This window comes from Dipodomys ordii, unplaced genomic scaffold (genome assembly GCF_000151885.1).
Source record: "Dipodomys ordii isolate 6190 unplaced genomic scaffold, Dord_2.0 Scaffold13, whole genome shotgun sequence".
NCBI classification, from domain to species: Eukaryota; Metazoa; Chordata; class Mammalia; order Rodentia; family Heteromyidae; genus Dipodomys; species Dipodomys ordii.
This window is the reverse complement of record NW_012267229.1, coordinates 11,330,851-11,351,745: the sequence shown is the minus strand read 5'-3', so window position 1 is coordinate 11,351,745 and position 20,895 is coordinate 11,330,851. Positions and strand designations below refer to the sequence as shown.

The following is a 20,895-nucleotide window of genomic DNA, read 5'->3' as shown; positions in this document are numbered from 1 at the left end:
CTTTTTGTTGTTGTCGGTCTCTTGGGGAGATTAAGCGTTGGAACTCGAACTCTCTTTTTGGTTGGAGAGAGCTGTGGCGTTTCCCTACTGCCCCGTCGCCATCTTGTTCCCCCCCCACCTTTTTTTAAAAAATGAAAATAGAGAAAACAACCAGGTGTATTCAACATAGTCAGTCAGCATTGGTTATAATTTGTGAAATTTTGTGTTAGCCACAAATCGGTGTATGTGGGCACTCTATAAAATGTATTTCTTTATGGGAGCTCAAGCAAAACTAAAAAGCCACTTAGCCAGATGGGCTTGAACTCAGGGCCAGAGCTCACTCACATAGCTTTTTTCACTCAAGTGTCATGCTTTATTACTTGAGCCACAGTCCCACTTCCAGTCTTTTGAGGCTTAATTGGAAATAAGAATCTCATGGATTTGTCTTCCTGGACTGACTTCAAACTACAGTCCTCAAATATCAGCCTCCTAAGAAGCTAGAATTACAGCCCTGGTTATTCCCAATGCTTTTGGCCAACTAATTTATCTGGTTTTGTTATCGTTGTTATTTTGTGTTATGCTGTGTTGTTTATTCCCATACCAAGGAATTCTTTAATTTCTTAGAAGATAGCAACTGGGCACCCTACCATGTAACTTAATTCTGATTGACACTGTGTGGAATTAGCACAGACTGTCTGTGTGTTCACCAACCTGGAAGCTCTCCAACTCTATCCTTCTGGGGTTTAATGGAGGCTTCATTATCTAGACATAACTGATTAATTACATAGGCATGATTGATTCATTGATTTAATTAATGATTAATGACGCCCATTATAAGTCAATCTCCAGTCCTTCTCCCCTCCCCAGAGATCAGGAGCTGAAAGTTCCAACCCTCACATGGAATCACATGGTTGGTTCCCCTGACAACCAGCCCCCATTATGGGGATATCTAGAAGCCTCCCCGCTGCAGCCACCAGTTATCTCACTAACATAAAAAGACTCACATAGCTGGGTGCAGGTGACTACTCAGGAGGCTGAGATCTAAGGATTCCAGCTGGATGTGAGTCCAGGGAGAAAAACCCATGAGACTTTTATCTTCAAATAAGCAGCTGGAATTAGAAGTGTAGCTTAAGTGATAGGGTGCCAGCCTTGAGTGAAAAAGCTAAGCAAGAGCACAAGCCCCTGATTTCAAGCCCCAGGCACACACACACACACACACACACACACACACACACACACGCACACGCACGCACGCACGCACATGCACATACACATACACACATGCACGCATGTGTACATGCTCACACATTCACAAGAAGGAAGAAGAATACATTCATAATTTCCATGATTCTGAGTTTTCAGAGTTGTGAGCCAGGAAGACAGACATAAAATACATATTTCTGATGGTATCAGAATCTGGATTCTGAGTTGGGACTCTGCCATCTTCTCGGCATAGGAGAAGAGATAAGGTGCTGTGTCTCTCTGAGCCTTTGATTCTAGTTGTCAGATTTCATCAAGGATGTACATGATGGATTCTGCATGCAGTCAGTATCATTTGACACACTCCTCCTTGCACACACTGCAAAATGAGTGGTAGGGCTGCTTGGGCTCACACTTGGCATCAGGAGAGGCAGAGATGAGGATGTTCATGGGCATATCCTTGTAGTCCTCCAATCACAAGTGAATGACCTGACTCAGACCTCTCTCCCTTGGCTTCCTCAGCTGTAAAACAGAGCATTACGAATGCCAACTCACAGCACTCATGGGCTAATCCCTGTAAAGTCTTGGGATGATGATGGATACATCAATGCCCAGTAAACTTCAGCTAATGCTCTGATCCTTGCCACCACAATCACACCGAGTCTGACCTATTGGGTCATGTAAAGTGCATCTTGTCTGCCTTCTGTTGACGTCCCTGGTGGGAGGGTTGGTGTCTGACACAGTCAGAACAGAATGCATGGCTTTGATAGGGAAAAAAAGAGTATGAGCCTATTGGAGAGAAAACAGATAGTGGCCACCAATGCATAATCTTATTTCTGTGCTTCAAAGAGGGTCATCTAGGACACATCTCCTGTCCCAAAGAGTTCACAGTCTAGCCAAGCTAGAAGGACACTCATCTTTTAGACCTTGGGAGGAAGGGGAATTGCTTTTCTGTGGCTGTGACAGAAGCAAAGACATCTCTCATTCACTCTAGAGACCAATGGATTGTGTTTAGAGAGAATGACCAAGGCAAGATGAGCTCTGTGGTCTCTAGGTTTGCCAGACACCATCCTTTACATCATTAAAACAGAAGCCAGTGCAGTTTGAAGAAAAATGGATTATGTAACATCTCAGACCCAAGTCAAAGGAATAAGGTTTCTCAATAGCTCTATACAAGCTAAATTCTTCACACATTGTGGGATCTTTCATAAGCCCTATGCAATTATGCTTCATCACCTCCACAATCATGGAGGAATATAGATACTGAGACATTTGTCCTCGGGGGACTTGCCAAGAATTTTAGGGGCCTTTGGTCTATTTCTCTGTATAGCTATTTCCAGGGAGCATTTAAAAGTGCCTTCTGAGCCATGGATTCCCCAACCTCTAGGCCTAGAAATGCTGCTCAGATTCATGGCTAACTTCTCTAGCATCAGAGACCCAGGCTAACACCAAGGCCTTTGCAAATACAGAAGGTAAAGAACCCATAATAAATGTCAGCTAGGGACAGATAAAGGGACAAGAAAGCAAGTCAAGCAAGTGAGCACTGGTGGCTCACTCCTGTAACCATAGCTACTCAGGAGGCTGAGATCTGAGAATTATGGTTTGAAGCCAGCCTGGGCATGAAAGTCCATGAGACTCTTATCTTCAATTAACCACAAAAAGCAAAAGTAGAGCTGTGGCTGAAGTGGTAGAGTACAAGCCTTGAATGTAAAAGCTCAGAAACAGTACTGAAGCCTGCGTTCAAGCCCTAATACTGGAAGAAAAAGGGAAGGAAGGAAGGAAGGAAAACCATGGTCATGGTTGTGAGAGTAGTGTCCCTCTCCCCAGTTCTGTTGCAGGCTCATCCACAGAGCAACATCGATGCTGAATGCAGAGACGAGGCCCCTGTAGGAGAGGTTTGGCTGGATGAAGGGACAGATGCATCTATGATTTGCATCATGTGAATTGGGGAATCTGGGTCTGGAAAAAGCTGAATGGTAATAGGTCATGACCTTGTTGCTATGTAAGAAGGCTTTGGGTTTCCAAGGGATTCCTTCTAGAGTCTGCCTGTGACCTTACTGCTCTCACCCTGTGGTTGTCTTCTTGGTCTCCAGCACCGTTTCCCCACACCACCACCCTCTACCCCCCAAGGACTTCAGGTTATTCTTTCCTCCCCACAGCTTTAGAGATCCAGAATGTCAACTGGCAGATAAACCCCAACCGGGGCGCGCATCATACAAGCATGTTCTCCAGCAGGGAGCTTCTTGTACGAAGAGGTCAACCCTTCGAGATCTTACTATACTGTAACCGAAGTCTTCAGTCTGGAGAAAGTATGGATTTCATAGTTTCCACAGGTATCTACTTGCTCCCCTTAACACACACACACACACACACACACACACACACACATCAAGGGGACTGGTAACCACATTGAGATCACCTGGCTTGGGCTCTCACACAGCTCAGCCATTGATTCTGTGTTCCCTTGGTGACTACCCATCTCTGAGCCTGATGGTCATCATCTTCAAACCAAGAAGACTATGACCTACAGTTATTTCCAGCACTGTAATGGGATATTTTCATTGGACAAAATCCCCCATGAGTTCCTGGAACTGTACTCTGTCCTCCATGGTCTGACCAACACCACTTGGTATTCTTTCTTCTCTATCTTCTCTGACAGGGCCTAACCCATCAGAGTCTGCCAGGACAAAGGCTATATTCCCACTTTCCAATGAGACAAGCAGAGGTGGCTGGAACGCCGTGCTCAAGGACAACAATAACAACGTCCTGGCCATCACCATCACCAGTCCTGTCAGTGCGCCCATAGGCTGGTACACGCTGAGCCTTCAGATCTCCTCCAATGGCAGGGCCGCCTCTCTGAAACTTGGGATGTTCATATTGCTCTTTAACCCCTGGATGCAAGGTGAGTCTTTAACCCCACACTCCAGGTGATGATCTTAGCAAAGGAAAGGATGGAAAGGAGCCAGGGGGAAAGCTTTTCATGGGCTCAGGGTTGATTAGGGGGAGGCTGTGGGATCAGAAGCTCTGTCACTTAGCCAGCTGCGTGAGTCTGGCAGCCACTCTATCTCTCTGATCCTCAAATTCCTCCTTATTAAGTGGACATCCTGCTGTGTCCAGTGGGACTCTTATGGGGATCACATGAGCCTTTATATATTGCACAGCATGGTTAATTATAAGGGACAATAACTGAAATAGCATTCTACAGTATGACTACCACTTCCTGTCTGAAGGAACAAGCATTGATCATACCTGGGTCTCATTTTTAGGCTCTTACTTTATCCTCACTTCTTATTCCAGCCATAGTTTCCTCCATAAGAGCTGAACAGGACAACCAAGACTTTCTTCTATGGTGGAGATTGGGAGACAGACAAAAGGTGGTCCTAGCTCCAACTCCCACATTAGTTTTCAGGAGTGAGAGGGAAGACTGTTCTCCTTGGTCCTATGTGGTATCCTAGTCCCTGCTATCTGCTTTTTATTAATCCAACAGCTGATGATGTATTTATGAGTAACCACGCTGAGAGACAAGAGTATGTGGAGGAAGATTCTGGCATCATCTACGTGGGCAGCACAAATCGAATTGGCATGGTTGGCTGGAACTTTGGTCAGGTAAAAAGGTTATAAGGATGTTGAAGGTAACGTGCCAACAACACAGGAAGCTTAGAGACTTGCCCCATTACCTGCCCTTCTCACCTTTTATTTATTCAGAAGATGTTTATTGACCACCTATTATGTGCCACCAAAGATAACCAGAAATGGATAAAATCTTCTGCTTTGAGGGGGAGGGAGTCACAATCTAGTGGGCAAGACAGACACACCTCACTCAACCAATGTAATGAAGTGTTATTGGTACCACATTGTACAGCAAGTAGAAGGCCCAGGGGAGATTCTCAGGATAGTAGCCTCATTTCTGTTACTCATTTCATGTAACAATGCAGCGTGATGTACTTGCTGCATGCACTTGATTACCACCAAAGTCCAGAAAGTTCCCAGTGAGTGAAAACTTTCAGGGATACCCTTCCACTATGTCTTTATTTTTAGGTGATTAAATGAAGGATGTACCTTGAACAGCCAGGGACCCTGGGCTATCAGGAATAGCCTGGCAGGTGCATACACCAACCGTTCTAGGCCTCCATTCTGTAGCCAAACCAAACAAGTCTTTGTTGGTTTAATTAAAAGGAAGAGAATTTTTTTTTTTTTGGTCCAGTCATGGGGCCTGAACTCTGGGCCTGGGCGCTGTCCCTCAGTTCTTCAGCTCAAGGCTAGCACTCTACCACTTGAGCCACAGCGCCACTTCCTGCTTTTTTTTTTTTTCCTGCTTATGTGGTGCTGAGGAATCGAACCCAGGGCCTCAGGCATGCAAGGCAAGCACTCTACCACTGAGCACCTTCCCAGCCCAGTTTTTTTTTTAAAGTATAAAGGAGTAGAGGTAGAGGTAGAAGGAGGTTGCTATTTTTTGGTGGAATGGCTTGAGAAAGTATTTTTAAGAAGGAACTTTTGGCTGAGATCAGGAGGACTGAGATTCAAGGCCAAAATTTCACTCAACAACATCTCCAAAATAACCAACAATTAGCAGGACTGGTGGCATGGCTCAAGTGGCAGAACACCAGCCTAGTAAGTGAGAGGCCTTGAGTTCAAACCCCAGTATTGCTTTTAAAAATTAAAAATAAGTAAATAAATAAGAAGGAGCTTTTTATTCTGAACCAGACAGAGGCAAAGGAGTCTGCCAGAAATCTTAGTAGAGAGCATTCTAGGCAGAAGAAAAAAGCAAATGCCAATATCTAAGTCATAAAAAGATAGTATCAAAGTGATTCCATCATATGAAAATGGCTTCAGATCATTATATATACATATAACACACACACACACACACACACACACACACACACACACAGGGCCTGGGCTTCATATCTGAGCTATTTTTGCTAAGGCTAGTACTCTACCACTTGAGCCACAGCTCTACTTCTGGCCTCTTAGTGCTTAATCAGAGATAAGAATCTCACACTTTCCTTCCTGGGCAGGCTTTGAATGTCAGTCCTCAGATCTTAGCCTCCTGAGTTGCTAGAATTACAGGCATGAGCCACCAGTGTCCATTGTATTTTATTTGTACAAGTATCCCAGGAGTTTAAATAATGTGCTCAAGTTCACAGTCAGAGCTCAAAAGGAAACTGAGATGACTTTGACCTGATTCCTCACTATTCAGATATAGAAATCAAAGTCAGAAAGGCTAAGCAACTTACTCCCAAATCCACAGCAGCCAGGGCGTGGACTGCACCGTGTTCCCTCCTGCTTGCTGTAGGGCAGTGGGTGTATAGGAGCTTATGAACATGAGTGCTCAGCATAAGGCTAGCTATGTAGCTGTTCCTTAGCACCTCTCAGTTCTTAGGCCACAGAGTAAAAGGCCCTGGATCGGTCCGATGGGTTCCCTTAATTAGCTGACAACACCTGCCATTTCTTTATTGTAATCTATGGCTCTACTCTGCACAGTATGAAGAAGATATTCTGAGCATCAGCCTTTCCATCTTGGATAAAAGTCTGAATTTCCGCCGTGACCCTGCTACGGATGTGGCCCGCAGAAACGACCCCAAATATGTTGGCCGGGTGCTGAGTGCCATGGTGAGTAGCGGGAGAGGGAGATAACTGGTTGCTCTCGTGCTGGGTTAGGCATGCACACTGCATGTATACCATCTCAGGAGAGTGCCCTCAAGTGTCCACAAATCCTCTAAGTTCAAGGGCTTGCCTGAGACACAGGGTGAGTGAAGAGGAGAGGCAGAACTGGACTCAGGTCTAGCTCCAAGCTGCTTTTTTTTTTTCCGGTCAGTCATGGGGCTTGAACTCAGGGCCTGGGTGCTGTCCTTGAGCTTTTTTGCTGAAGGCTAGAGCTCTCCCACTGTGAGCACAACTCTACTTCTGCCTTTTTGGTAGTTAATTGGAGATAAGAGTCTCACAGATTTTCCTGCCCAGGCTGGCTTTGAACTGCAATCCTGAGATCTCAGCCTTCTGAGTAGTTAGGATTACAGGCGTGAGTCACAAGAGCCTGGCCCAAGGTGCTTTCTGTTGCTTGGAAAAGCTGACTCAGCAGGGACTGTACCTTGTCCTTAGAGTATCTGCAAGGGACAGGATGGGAGGAGGATGCAAAACCATGGTTCTACTTTCTTGGGGCTTCCTAGGAAGGGTGACGTATCTCCTAGTCAGCCTGAGGCCTTGATCTCCTTGGCTGTCCTGTAGCTCATCCACTGCATAGAGCACTAGAGTCCGGACAGGATGGCAGAACACCCACTCACTCTCTAGATGGAGAGAGAGGCTCCAGGAACTAACTGACCTGCTCACAGTGGGAGTCAAGCCATAACAAGTCCAACAGCTGCCATCTCAGAGCCTCTGGGCCATTCAGCTGGGCCTCCCTGACCCACCAAAACTCATGCTCATGCGCAGGAGCGCTCACACACACACACACACACACACACACACACACACACACACACACACAATCTCAGAGAAATCTTGGATTTCACACTCAGTATAGATGTAGTATATAGTATATAGTGACCCATCTCCTCAAAGTTACAAATTAAAAAGCTAAAAGTCAAAGCCAGTCCTTGCATGGTAATTTTTTTTAAAGTCAATAATTACCCTGAATTATCCCTCATTCTTTTGTACTTTGGTTCATGGTTTAAGCATGTTGTGGCTTCTTTTTTCTTTTTCTTTTTTTAAAATGTTTTGGATTTGAATCCAAGGCCTCACACATGCTAGACAAGCCTTCTATCACTTGAGCCCTGCTCTTAGCTCTTTGATTTTTATTTTGTTCTTGAGTTAGTCTTTCTACCTTTTCCTGGACTGGTTTCCAACTGTGATCTTCCTGTATCTGCATCCTAAGTAGTTGAGATTATAGGCATATATACCAGGCTCGGTGTTGGTCTCTTGTAAGATGAGACAACCTATCAGCCACATGATGAATACCTGTAGTTCTTTCTGGAAGTGAGCTTCTTGGAGTGAGGTAGGTCTGAAATAAGCCTTGAAGGACATGAGAGGGACAGGCCCAGAGAACTTGAGGCCCTGAAATCAGTGAGGACTAGAGCACCCAGGAAAATGCATAGAGAGAAAGAGGATCTCAAAAGCCAAGAGATCTGGAATTCAATGCCACTTGAGAAACTGAGACTCTGTCCCCCAGAGACAGTGGGTGAGGCCAGCCCAGCTCCCGAAGCTGCTGACTCACTCTCTGCCTGGGGCCAACCCACTCTATGTCCGAGCCAATTTCCTCTGCTGCACCTCCCTGATGCTCTCTTCAGACCTCCCTGTTGGGCTGGGCCAGGAGCTAATTATGGCCTGTGCAGGGCTTTGAAATGCTCAGCTTTCAGCCAGAGATGACCCTGTTGATTACCACGTCTGTGGCTGGAGCATCTGTGACTCAGGAGATGGTGAGAGGCTGTGCTCTTCCATCTTAGAGAAGGCCCAGCTTGCCTGACCCTGAGAAAACAGGCACAAATCCTCCTAGAAAAGGTCCCCGAGATCACCACAAGGCTGAGGGGTCAGGGAGAGCTGGGCCCAGGATCCTTCTGTGTCCTGATTGTCCTCGCTTATAGGCCCCCACCATTCTTGGTGCTCTGAAGAGATGCAGTGGACCTCAGGGCCTCTCATTGTACAATTGGGGTAAAATGACAACATTTCCTAGGCTAGAAATGTGACTTCTTTGAGGCACCTGAGGGTCTATCAGGTTCCCACTTTCCCTGTCTTGCATAGTGAAGAAATAAGCCCAGAGAAGAGACTTAACTTGCACATGATCACCAAGCAGACAGTGGCAAGGCAGTATTGAGAACCTGAGATGTGCCTTTCTCTTTCCTGCTTGCGGTGTGTGTGTGTGTGTGTGTGTGTGTGTGTGTGTGTGTGTGTGTGTGTGTGTGATGCTAGGGGTCAAAACCCAGGCAAGTGCTCCCTGACTGAGCCATATCCCCTGCTCTCTCTTTTAATTTTTTATTAAGCGAAAGGTCAGACCTGCCCAATAGTAGAGAGGAAAGTATAATAAATTCCTGTTACTAGCTTAAGCAATTACCAGCTCAAGGCTCATTTCATGTCATCTCTGACCCCCCTCCCCTACAGATAATCTGAGAAATCTGACATTCTCATGTGTGTGTCTAAGATAGTAGAACTCATGCCTCTTGAGTTCTTCCCATGCATGTTGTGTTCTTTATTCTAGAACCATATCTTTCATTGAATGAATGAATGAATGAAAAAATGATGAATGGACAAATGAATAAACAACAATATCCTACCTTTGTTCTTTCCAAGCAGCAGGTAGCTACTAACATTTTAAAATGATCTTTTTAGAAGACTGGTACCCTAATGAAGCATGTTAAACCATGGACTCCAAACAGATCAGCCTGAATTCTTTTGGAATTCTTCCTTACAAGCCCTCTGCAAGTTGGACTTTCATTTCTTCCTTCTTTTTTTTGTGTGGGTACTGGGCCTTGAACTCAGGGCCCGGGTACTCTTCCTTAGCTCTTTTATTCAAGGCTGATGCTCTACCACTTGAGCCACACCTCCACTTCTGACTTTTTGCTGGTTAATTAAAAACAAAAAGTTTCACAGACGTTGTTGCCCAGGCTGGCTTTGAACCATGATATTTAGATCTCAGTCTCCTGAACAGCTAGGATTACAGGTGTGAGCCACCAGCACCCAGCTTCAAGCTAGACTTCGGACCCTACCTTGTCACCCACAAGCTGTGGCATCTCTTTGTTCCATGTCAGCTTGCAGCACATTTATCATTAGTCAAAGCGCCTCTAAACTCATAAGCTATCAGTGTCCCTAAAGGATTGTTAGAGTATCATCCCAGAGGAGTCTACTTGGGGGTCTTCATTCATCTCCCCTCCTGTCCTGGTGATTCAGCAAATCACTCCTGTAGCAAAGGCCTGGTGCTGATTTACTTTGGGGCTATTTCTTTCTGTCCAGGTCAATAGCAATGATGACAACGGTGTGTTGGCTGGGAACTGGAGTGGCAGTTACACAGGTGGCCGGGACCCAAGAAACTGGAATGGCAGCGTGGAGATTCTCAAGGAATGGAAAAAAAGTGGCTTCAGGCCAGTCCGATATGGCCAGTGCTGGGTCTTCGCCGGAACCCTCAATACAGGTAGACTGGCTGCTGGATCAGTGGGCAGTCGTGAGGGAGGCTGGGGTGGCTGTCTCTACCCTACACTCCATATCCTCACTGTCTTTGCCTTGCAGTGCTGCGGGCATTGGGGATTCCCTCCCGCGTGATCACCAACTTCAACTCAGCTCATGACACGGACAGAAACCTCAGCGTGGATGTGTACTATGACGCCATGGGAAACCCCCTGGATAAGGGCAGTGATAGCGTATGGTAAGTGTGGGACATCTTTCCTGGGCTCTGAGCACCAGCTCTGAGCAGCTTCTTGTTCTCACCTTCCTCTAGGATCCACCTCCATACTGGAGTCAGGAAAGGGAGTAACATGCAGCCATACATTCTTGCGAATGGAAACACTGCTCTCTTACTAATCAGGACCCAGAGCAACTCTCTCTCCCCCCCACCTGCTCCCTCTTTCCCTCTCTCCCTCTCTTCCCCTCTCCTTATCTCTCTCCCTCTCCCTCTCTCTCTCCTGCCTGTACTGGGGCTTGAACTCAGGGCCTTAGCTAAGCAACTCAGTTGCTTAGCTTTTCCCCTCAAGGCTAACACTCTACTACTTAAGATACACCTTCACTTCTGGCTTTTTGATTGTTAATTGGAGCTAGGAGTTCTCAAGTTTGTCTGCCTGAGCTAGTTTCAAACCAGGAACCTCACATCTCAGCTTCTTGAGTAGCTAGGATTACAGGTGTGGGCCACAGCGCCTCATCTCAGTGGTCTGTTCTAGCTTGCTGCTCTCAGAAGGGTCAGTGAAGGACAGTTCCTCGAAGTTCACAGAACCATACTGAGGATCCAGTAGGCCTAATAACACTTTAGAAGAAAAAAGCTGAAGCTGTTGCTTTTCCAGTAAGACATATAAATGTGTCTCATTTCAGACCTATATGACTCAAGGGCTTCCTTAACTAGACTAAGATAAACAATAGATATTCTCTTAACAAAACTATACTTATGAACGTTGGCTGACAGAATAAAAAGCTATAAACTTATTCTGGACTCTAGATAAAAATTTTAAAAAATTGTATCTGGGCATTGTTTATTGTTAAATATAAATATGCCACGGGCAAATATATCTATATGTATATACACATATATGTAATTTATAATAGGTACTAACTGAAGAGGATTATATAAAACATACATAGAGTGGGACATATATACCAAAATATTTATTTAAGGTTATTACTACTATTTAAAATTATAGCATATGCCAAGTTATAACCAACTGACAATTTAAAATGATGTCACTATTTACTGTACCTAGGTACCTGTGTGTTTCTCTTTGTGAAGTGTCACACACATGCTCATAATCTATTGTTATAATCCATTTCAAAGGATGCACAGACATGGTATCTCACAAGCATGTGTGTGGCTAGGCAATCTGAAAGCAAACGTCATCTTTCAACCTTGAGATGGCCTTTATAATATATTCTTTATTATTTCTCTTTCCTAGATTAAGATCCGACTTTTCTAAAATGTGCTTAGTGTAACTTAATGGAATAAAGTGAAAAATATTTAATAGAAAAAGCTATCAATACAAATAAACAATAACTGAACACTCCCCCACACTACACACACAAACACACACACACACTTGCGCGTGCACACACACACACACACACACACACACACACACACACACACACACAGAATGAAGCTTGTGTAATTCTCCTTAAGAGAAATTCTCTTCTTAAGAAAGAAGGCTTATTTTCGCTTATCTCTGCCATTCTGCACATACCCGTCTTTCTCTCTAATGACAGTGCTATTTGTGGTGATGAGATATTAATGAATGTCTCTTCCATTCCCTGGCTTTTTTTTTTATGGCGGTGATGGTGGTGGTGTCTGAAATTCCATAGAAACCAGTTCTGAACATGAGAGCAAAGCTAGTTTCCTTCACACTGCTGATATCTAGGCACCAGTGTCTCACATCTGTAATCCTAGCTACTCGGGAGGCTGAGATCTAAATAAGGATCATGGTTCAAAGCCAGTCTGGGAAGATACATCCCCTGAGACTTTTGTCTCCAATTAGCCACTCAAAAACTAGAAGGGGAGCTGTGCCTTGAAGTGGTAGAGCACTAGCATTAAGCAAAAGAACTCAAGGATAGCACCTAGGCTCTGAGTTCAAGCCCCACAATAGACAGAAAAAAAGGGGGGGTGGGGGTGAGCTGATTGATGCACAACATGGCTGATTGTTAGGAATGCCCCCTTTGGATGACCCTTCTATGATGAGCCTATAACTGCAAGGAGACCAGACAGCTTAGGACTCAGTCCCTCTAATGAAGTCATTGAATGGTGCTACTAAGGCTGCTTAGCAGCCTGGATATAGTGTGTGGCATGCCCAGTAATTGACTCAGAGTGAGCACATGCTGTGGGAACCCAGGAAGGAAATCCTCAAGGCAGGAAGGAGTCTGTGAAACAGGAAAGTGGAATTAGAAACTAGGTCTCTTAGTTACTGGCTCACACCACCTCCTGTCCTTAATAATGTATTCCCAATATAATCAATCATCTTTGGGGCAAGTAGGGTCCAATGGAGACGTGCCTGGGTTGGTTCTGCAGCCATTGCTGTGGGCCTGGCAGGAGGGAGGATGCCAGAACTGGAAGCTCTGATTATCCCCATAGGGCCTGTCACCCTCACTCTCCTACTCCCTTTTCCAATCCCTGCACAGAACACAATAGAGCTAGTGGCCACTCCCTTCCCTATTCCCCGATACCTGTGCCTGGGAAACTAGCTTGAGATTATGGGGACAGGGTGATCCTCGCAGCCCGGTGTGGGACTTGTGAAAGCTACCTCATCTTTCTGGCCCCAAGTTTCTCCATCAATGAAATATGAGGGTTGGCCTAGGACTCCATAATCCTTTCAATCCCTCACCAACTTGGTTACTTATTTTCTGCAGCTCCAGCCCACCCTACTCTTGAGAGTGACTCCTCCCCACGGGAGCCATGCTGCTTCTACATTAAATCCACCCAGAAGGGGAATGGAATCAACTGTTATTTTTTGGCCTGGAGTGAAATTTCTGATTTTTTTTTTTTTTTGCCAGTTGTGGGGCTTGAACTCTGGGCCTGGACGCTGTCCCTCAGCTCTTCAGCTCAAGGCTAGCTCTCTACCACTTGAGCCACAGCGCCACTTCCAGTTTTGTGCATGGTTTATTGGAGATAAGAGTCTCACAGACTCCTGCCCTGGCTGGCTTTGAACTGTAATCCTCAGATCTCAGCCTCCTGAGTAGCTAGGATTGCAGGTGTAAGCCACCTGCGCCCAGCTATTACTACTCTACTATAAGGGCCGTCTAGGTTTGGACAGAAAACCTTCAGTCTGAATCTTTGTGTGTTCCAAATAGCACAAGCTTTGGAACTTTGTCTAGGTTTGCCTAAAGTAACAAAAGTAAGGGTCTAGTGAAAATGTTTAGTAAGAATATGAAAATGCCTAGATACAAAGAAATACTAAGAAAATGCTTAGTAACAATCATAGCAACAATAAATTGTGTGCATGTATGTGTGTGTGTGTGTGTGTGTGTGTGTGTGTGTGTACTGGTATGAGAGGACTTGAACTCTGAGCCTTATTTTCTCCTTGGCTTCTTTTTTTTTTTCCCTTGCTCGAGGCTGGCACTCTAGTACTTGAGCCACAGCTCTACTTTCAGCTTTTTGCTGGTTAATTGAAAATAAGAGGCTTACAGACTTCCCTGTTTGGGCTGGTTTCAAACTGGGGTCCTCAGATCTTAGCCTCCTGAGTAGCTAGGATTACAGGCATGAGCTGAGCCACCAGTGGTCTAGGTAGCAATGAATAATTTGCTGAGCCAATGTTATATGCCAGAATCTGAAAACATTTCCACTTATTCTTGACAAATGGTGAAGAAGGCACAATAGTTATCCCCCCTTCTCACAGATGAGAGAGCAGAGGGCCAGAGAGACTGAACAACTCATCCAAAAGCAGGTAACTAGAACACAGTGAGGATGGGATTTGAACTCAGGCACATTTATAAACTACAAAGCATCAGAGACATACCAGAGAATGGTGTGTATGTGTATGCTGATCCTGGGGCTTGAACTCAGGGCCTGGGAGCTATCGCTGACTTCTTTTTCTTAATGCTAGCATAGCACTCCACTACTTGAGCCACAGCCCAAGCTCCAAGTTCAAGCCCCATGACCAACAAAAAGAATAATAATAACAACAACAAAAAATAACAGTTAAAGACATTTTGTAGGTCTTCCTAAAGATAATTCTTATTATGACCCTTTTTTACAATTATAGGAAATTTCCAAATTAATAAAGAAGCAAACCTATGTATCATCCCATTGCTTACATATTTTTAACATTGCTATTTTCTACCCAGCCTTCACTAGTCATTGGTTGTAAAATTGAGATTATGCATTTCTCAAGGTTTGAGTGTGAGACAGAACACATAATAGATATAATCTACTTCCTACTACTATCACACCTACAAACCAGTCTCTTCATACCTCTAATCACATTTGTTTGTTTGTTTTTGTCAGTTGTGGGACTTGAACTCAGGGCCTGGGCACTATCCCTGAACTTTTGTTCAAGGCTAGCATTTTACCACTTGGAGCCACAGTGCCACTTCCGGGTTTCTGGTAGTTTATTGGAGATAAGAGTATCACAGGCTTTCCTGCTCAGGCTGGCTTTGAACCTCAGTCCTCAAATCTCAGTCTCCTGAGTAGCTAGGATTACAGGATATGAGCCATCAGTGCCAGGCTAATCAGGGTTTGGATTAAATATAAGCATTTACTCTACATCATTAAATAGTCTTCAAAAATAAAATTAGTTTAAATGAGACATAATCTATTATATGTTCTAGCTATTATTTCTTTCCCTACTAATACTTGTAAGATGAATTTCCCTTTTTTGTTCTTTTTACCTGGCCCTGAATTTTCTTGCTGTGAGATCTTGGCCATCATTTAATTTTTGCCTCCCACAGTTTACAGAATTGTCAAATGAGAGTAGTAATTATTTCCATTGTGTATGGTGTTAAGGATGTAATGAACTAATTAATATGGGAGTTGGTGGGGGGGACTGGGGATCTCAGTGGTAGAATGCTTGTCTCACATAGACAAGGCCCTCAGTTCAGTCTCGGGCACCAGCACCAAACAAAACAAAGCAAAAACAAGAAAAATACCTAAGGCAGTTACAACATTTGGCTTTCTATGCTATCACTTACTATGTTAGCCATTATCAGTTACATATATACATAATTTTAAACTAGTTATTTATTTTCTAATTGTAGAAGTAATGAGTAATGTAATTCTTATTATAAAAATTAAAGGTTAACAGAAATAAATAATGTGCAATTTATTTCATATGCACTATGTACATAGCATACACTAAACTGTTGGTCATGGCTAAGACAACAGAATTCTTGGAATCTAACTTTCACTTATTTTTTTTCCCTCTAGTATTGGGAATTGAACTCAGGGCTTCCTGCTTTTGTTTGTTTGTTTTTTCTTCACTCAAGGCTGGCACTCTGCCACTTGAGTCACAGCCCCACTTGTGGCTTTTCCTGGATAATTAGAGATAGAGTCTCATAGATTTTCCTAGTTGGGATGGCTTTGAAATGGGATCCTCAGCTCTCAGCTTCCTAGGGAGCTAAGATTACAGGGCATGAGCCATTGGCACCCTGCCAATAACTTGGTTTTGCTTTTTTTTAACTAATAATTTTCCATTTTTACTTTATTTTAGACATTAATTGCCAGTATGGTTGGTTTTATTTTGGGGTTGTTGTTGTTTGGCTTATTTTGTGGGGGTGTTTTGTTTCTTTGTTTTAGAGGAAAGGTAATCCAGGTTAACCTGGAACTAACAATTTTCTTGCCTCGGCCTCCTGAGTACTAGAATTTTAGGAATAGACGTTCACTTGATGTCCTTACTTTATGGTATAGCTCAGATAGCTTTATGTGTAAGTACTAAATGAATTTTGATTGTGATTTTTTTTCATAAGTCCTAGGACTTAAATTCAGGGCCTGGGCACTGTCCCTGAGCTTTTTATGCTCAAGGCTAGCTCTCTACCACTTGAGCCAAGGCTCCACTTACCGCTTTTTTGATAGATAGTTGGAGAAAAGAGTTTCACTTTCTTGGCCAGGCTGGCTTTGAACAGCAATCCTCAGGTCACAGCTTCCTGAGTAGCTAGGATTAAAGGTGTGAGCCACTGGCTCCTGGTTTACTTGTGACTTGACTCAGGCTTGATGGTCTGTTAGTATGGCTGTGCTCCAGTTTCTCTATTTCCTTAGTGAGCGTTTCTGCCAACATCTTTTTGCTCTTCCAAAGAAAGCTGAGGTGAGCATCTCTGGGTGCATGCCTGGGTCTCCTGCCAGTTTGTCTGTAGGAGAAATTCCTAGACGTGGAAATACTGGCTCAGTGAGTATGTAAAAAGATTTTTCAAGCCTTTCATACACCTTGCCCAATTGCCCTCCACAAAGGTCATATCAATTTAGCCTCCCACTAGGGCTTGTTTTCCCACCTGGAAGAGAAGACAACAAAGCAGAACATCCCATGCCTTTATCTCTGTCATCTAACAAGCGTCATCCACGCACACATCCTTGTTATCGTTTCTTTGTCATTTTAATTTTCTTTTGATAGTCATGAGGCTAAAGCTATTGTCATATGTTCAGTAATCATTAGTGTTTCATAGGAAAACTGCCTGTTCATTAGCCTTTATTGGCCTGTTTTTCTTTTATGTCTTGCTTTTGTTGACTTGTAGGTTCCTTACAATGTTTAAATAGTAAACCCCTGCAAGTATTTATGTTGCAGCGATTTTCTTTGCTTGGTTGGCTTTCTTTCTACCTTTATTTTTTCTCTCTTTCATTTTCAGATTGGATGATTTCTGCTAATCTATCTTCAGGCTCGATCTTTCCTTTACCATTTCTCTTCTGCTCATAAGTTTATTCACTGAACAATTGGGCTTTAAAAATTATTATTTTTACAGTTAAAATTTTCCATTTAGGCCAGAAGTCAGTGGCTCAAGTCTATAACCCTAGCTACTTAGGATACTGAGATCTGAGGATCACAGATCAAATTCAGCCCTGGCAGGAAAAGTCCATGAGATTTTTATCTCTTACTAACCACCAAAAAGCAGAAAGTGGAACTGTAGCTCAAGTGTTAGGGTACTGGCTTTGTGTATAAATAGCTCAGGGACAGCACCCAGGTTCCCAATTCAAGCCCCAAGACCACACACACGCAGATCCATTTGGCTGTGCTTTTTTTTTCTTTTTTTGGTCGGTCGTGTGTCTTGAATTCTGGGCCTGGGCACTGTCCCTCAGCTCTTCAGCTCAAGGCAAGCACTCTACCACTTGAGCCACAGTGCCACTTCCGGTTTTCTGGTAGTTTATTGGAAATAAGAGTCTCATGGATTTTCCTGCCTGGGCTGGCCTTGAACCATGATCCTCAGATCTCAGCCACCTGAGTAGCTAGGATTATAGGCATGAGCCACCAGTGCCCTGTAGCTGTACTTTTTAATATTTTTTTCCTTTGTCAAGAATTCTTCTCTGTTCCTTCATTATGAGCGTATTTCCTCCTTTATTTCATTGAGCACAGATGTAACAGTGCTTCTAGAGGTCTTGTCCAACAGTTCCAACAACTTGATTATTTTTGGGTTCATCCCTGCTGGTTATCTTTTCCCTCCAGGATCAGTCACACTTTTCTGATTATTCCCATGTTGAGTAACTAATTCTACCTGAGACATGGATATATCTGCATTCCATTGTTTTTGTTCACCTTGGAGGCCTCGGTGTGAACGCTGTCACACCATGGTAGACAGCATCTCCAATCTCCGGCCAGTTCTCCACCTCTACCAGCATTTCTCATTGTCTCTGTCATGCATGCACATGTCTGGGAGTCACATGGGAGTATGGGCAAAGTTTACAGATGAGTTTGGGATTCCTTTTCCCCAATTCTTCAGAAAACCTACTGCACTCTCTCCCTGATTAATCCAAGTTTTGTTTCCTAGTGTCTCAGGTCAGAAAGATGTGGACAGGCTGGCTGGCTCCATTTTTATCACCCTGCACTTTTCCCTGATTTTAACCCATCCTTGGGGCGAAGTTACAAAAGTGCAACTCGCCTCCTGCTGGACTGCCAAGGGTTGACTTCCCCTAAACGTTCTGGCTCCACTCACTTTCTATTTTCTATTTGGTCTATATTTTCTATTTTCCACTTTCCATTTTTGTTTTCCTTTTTTTTTTTCAGAGGTCATTGTTACAAAAGGTCTCTCTGTTAGGGCTTCATCCTTCATCTCAGAAACCAACCTACAGTCCTTTTGTTCACTTGCTTGCTTGTATGGACAGTGTTGGTTCCATTTTAATGGGAATGGAGACAAAAAGAGGAGAGAACTAGGGATGGAATGAGTTAGATTGGCTAATTGACAGCGCCCACAGTGACAGAGGGTTGTGTCCCCACAGACAGGGACACAAAACAATGCTGCTAATGAAGAATATTTCAGAACTGGTCTCCATCATTCCTCAATTCAGATCTCAGACAACAACAGATTGTGTGGCTCTTAGCCAGTCCTGTCATCTGCCTCCAACCCCACTCCTTCTCAGCCTACACCAATACAGAAGTATCCCCTACAAGGCGCAGAGAGAACGCTGCGTGGGTTTGCCTGCTGGAAGGCACCTGGCTCCTCCTGACTCATTCTCCTTCTCAGAAGGCAGGAGACTGTGGTGGGCAAAGTGTTGGCTTTGAAGATAGGCATCCCTGGATCCAGACTTTGACTTTGTCATGACCCTAAGCCTCAGTTTCCTCTTTTATGTGAAAGACCTATACATAGTACCCATTTTACAGTTCTGGGCAGATTTCTGAGAGATGATGCCCATCAAGGCTTGACACACTTGCAAGGAAGTCCAGGGCACTGTACTCCCAGATCAGAGAAGCTGTGTCGTGTCACTCACCTACTGTGTGGCCTTCTGTCTGCAGGAATTTCCATGTCTGGAATGAAGGCTGGTTTGTGAGGACTGACTTGGGCCCCTCGTACAATGGGTGGCAGGTATTGGACGCGACGCCACAGGAGAGGAGCCAAGGTAACCCCTCTGCCAGCCTTGCTCTGGGCTTGGCTCTATGCCATGAGCCTCTGCATTATTTATAGCCCAGCAGGCAGCCACCCAAAGCCCTCCCCAGCCCTGCAATGCGTGATGGGATTCAAACAAAGAAAAATGTGTGAATAATACATTTCTCCTCCCAGTTTTGCTCAGCTCAGGGCTGCTGTTTAAATGGGGCCTTCTCTTCGCCCACTTCGGCAGCTGCTGCCAGGTAGCAAGGGAAACAAGCCTTTTCTGGCCAGTAATACTTTTATGGTGCCAGGGAGCAGCTTGTCCCTCCCCACACAGAAACCTTACGGCTGCCCCTGGCCCTCTCCACTCTACACCAGGTCTCCAGGATTATGACCCCATTATGGTCTCTCGGCTCTCAGGTGTCCCCTGGCAGGCTAAGTCCCCCTTCAGGCAGACCACCTTGCCTTGCCCCTCTTTAACCTTCTCTGCCATCAGGGCTGGATCCCTAGGCTCTCTAGGAGTCCCTCCTATTCCTCCTCTCACCACTAAAGCAGCGTGCCTTTTCTACTACTGTCGTTGTGAGTTATATCTTTCCAGCAGTAAAAAGATTTATAAAGCAATATAGATTTATAAGGATTTAGAAAGCACAGCTTTGGAAATTCAAGCAATTCTAAAGGAACTTGCAATCAAAGTTAAGTCTTACCCTCCCTCCCTCAGCCCACCCTACCTTGCTTCTAGCAGAAGCAAGATATAATATTAGATTTAGGGCTAAAGAGATGATCTTCCAGATCGTTTCCAGGTCACTCTTTTCTACACTGGTTTTTTATTGCAACCATTAGCAGTTACCAAATCAAGATAATAGGTCATAAGCATCATTTTAAGAAAGAAAAATGAGAGCTGGGTGCCAGTGGCTCATGGCTGTAATCCTAGCTACTCCGGATGCTGAGATCTGAAGATAGAGGTTGGAAGCCAGCCTGAGTAGGAAATGTCCAAGAGGCTCTTAGCTATAATTAACCACCAAAAACACACACACACACAAAAACAACTGGAAGTGAAGCGATGGCTCAAGTGGTAGAGCACTACCTTTGAGCACCAAAGCTCAGGGACAGTGCCCAGGCCTTAAGTTCAAGCCATAGGAAAGGCATTTTTTAATAAGAAAAAAGGAAATGGGATAGTAAACAAAATAAAATAAAATATCAGGGTTCATTGGATCTTAGAAGACTAAATCTTAAGATGGGTATGGTGGTACATACCTGTAAACCCAGCTACTGGGGAGATGTAGGCAGGAGGTTCCCAAATCTGAAGCCAAATCAGGCAAAGCTGGTAAGATTTTACTAAAAAAACAAAAACAAAATACAAGCCAAGGGGTGCACCTCAGCTCAGGTGGTAGAGCTCTTGCTTAGCAAATAGGAAGCTCTGGGTTCGATCCCCAGTACCACACAAAAAAAGAACAAAACAAAAACCCAAGTAAATACAAATAGAATAATAGTCTTCTCTCTGTAACATATATCTTACTTTCAATCAACTGGCTACTTCCTGAGTGGAATTCTGCCTTTTCTGTCCCTCTGTCTGTCCATCATTTTATTATCTAAACTACCAAGGCA

At 44.2% G+C, this 20,895-nt stretch overlaps 1 protein-coding gene across 1 annotated transcript in view; it reads left to right on the top strand.

The window, feature by feature from the left end:
• The first annotated feature begins 3,400 nt into the window (after positions 1-3,400).
• The window catches only part of Tgm3 (transglutaminase 3), a 29,543-nt gene continuing 12,048 nt past the window's right edge, over positions 3,401-20,895 (top strand). Inside the window, exons 1-7 of the mRNA XM_013010827.1 lie at positions 3,401-3,512; positions 3,839-4,081; positions 4,667-4,785; positions 6,664-6,792; positions 10,120-10,297; positions 10,393-10,528; positions 19,218-19,321. Of these exons, the coding sequence (XP_012866281.1) occupies positions 3,401-3,512; positions 3,839-4,081; positions 4,667-4,785; positions 6,664-6,792; positions 10,120-10,297; positions 10,393-10,528; positions 19,218-19,321 (1,021 nt within the window). The remainder of the gene's footprint in view (positions 3,513-3,838; positions 4,082-4,666; positions 4,786-6,663; positions 6,793-10,119; positions 10,298-10,392; positions 10,529-19,217; positions 19,322-20,895) is intronic.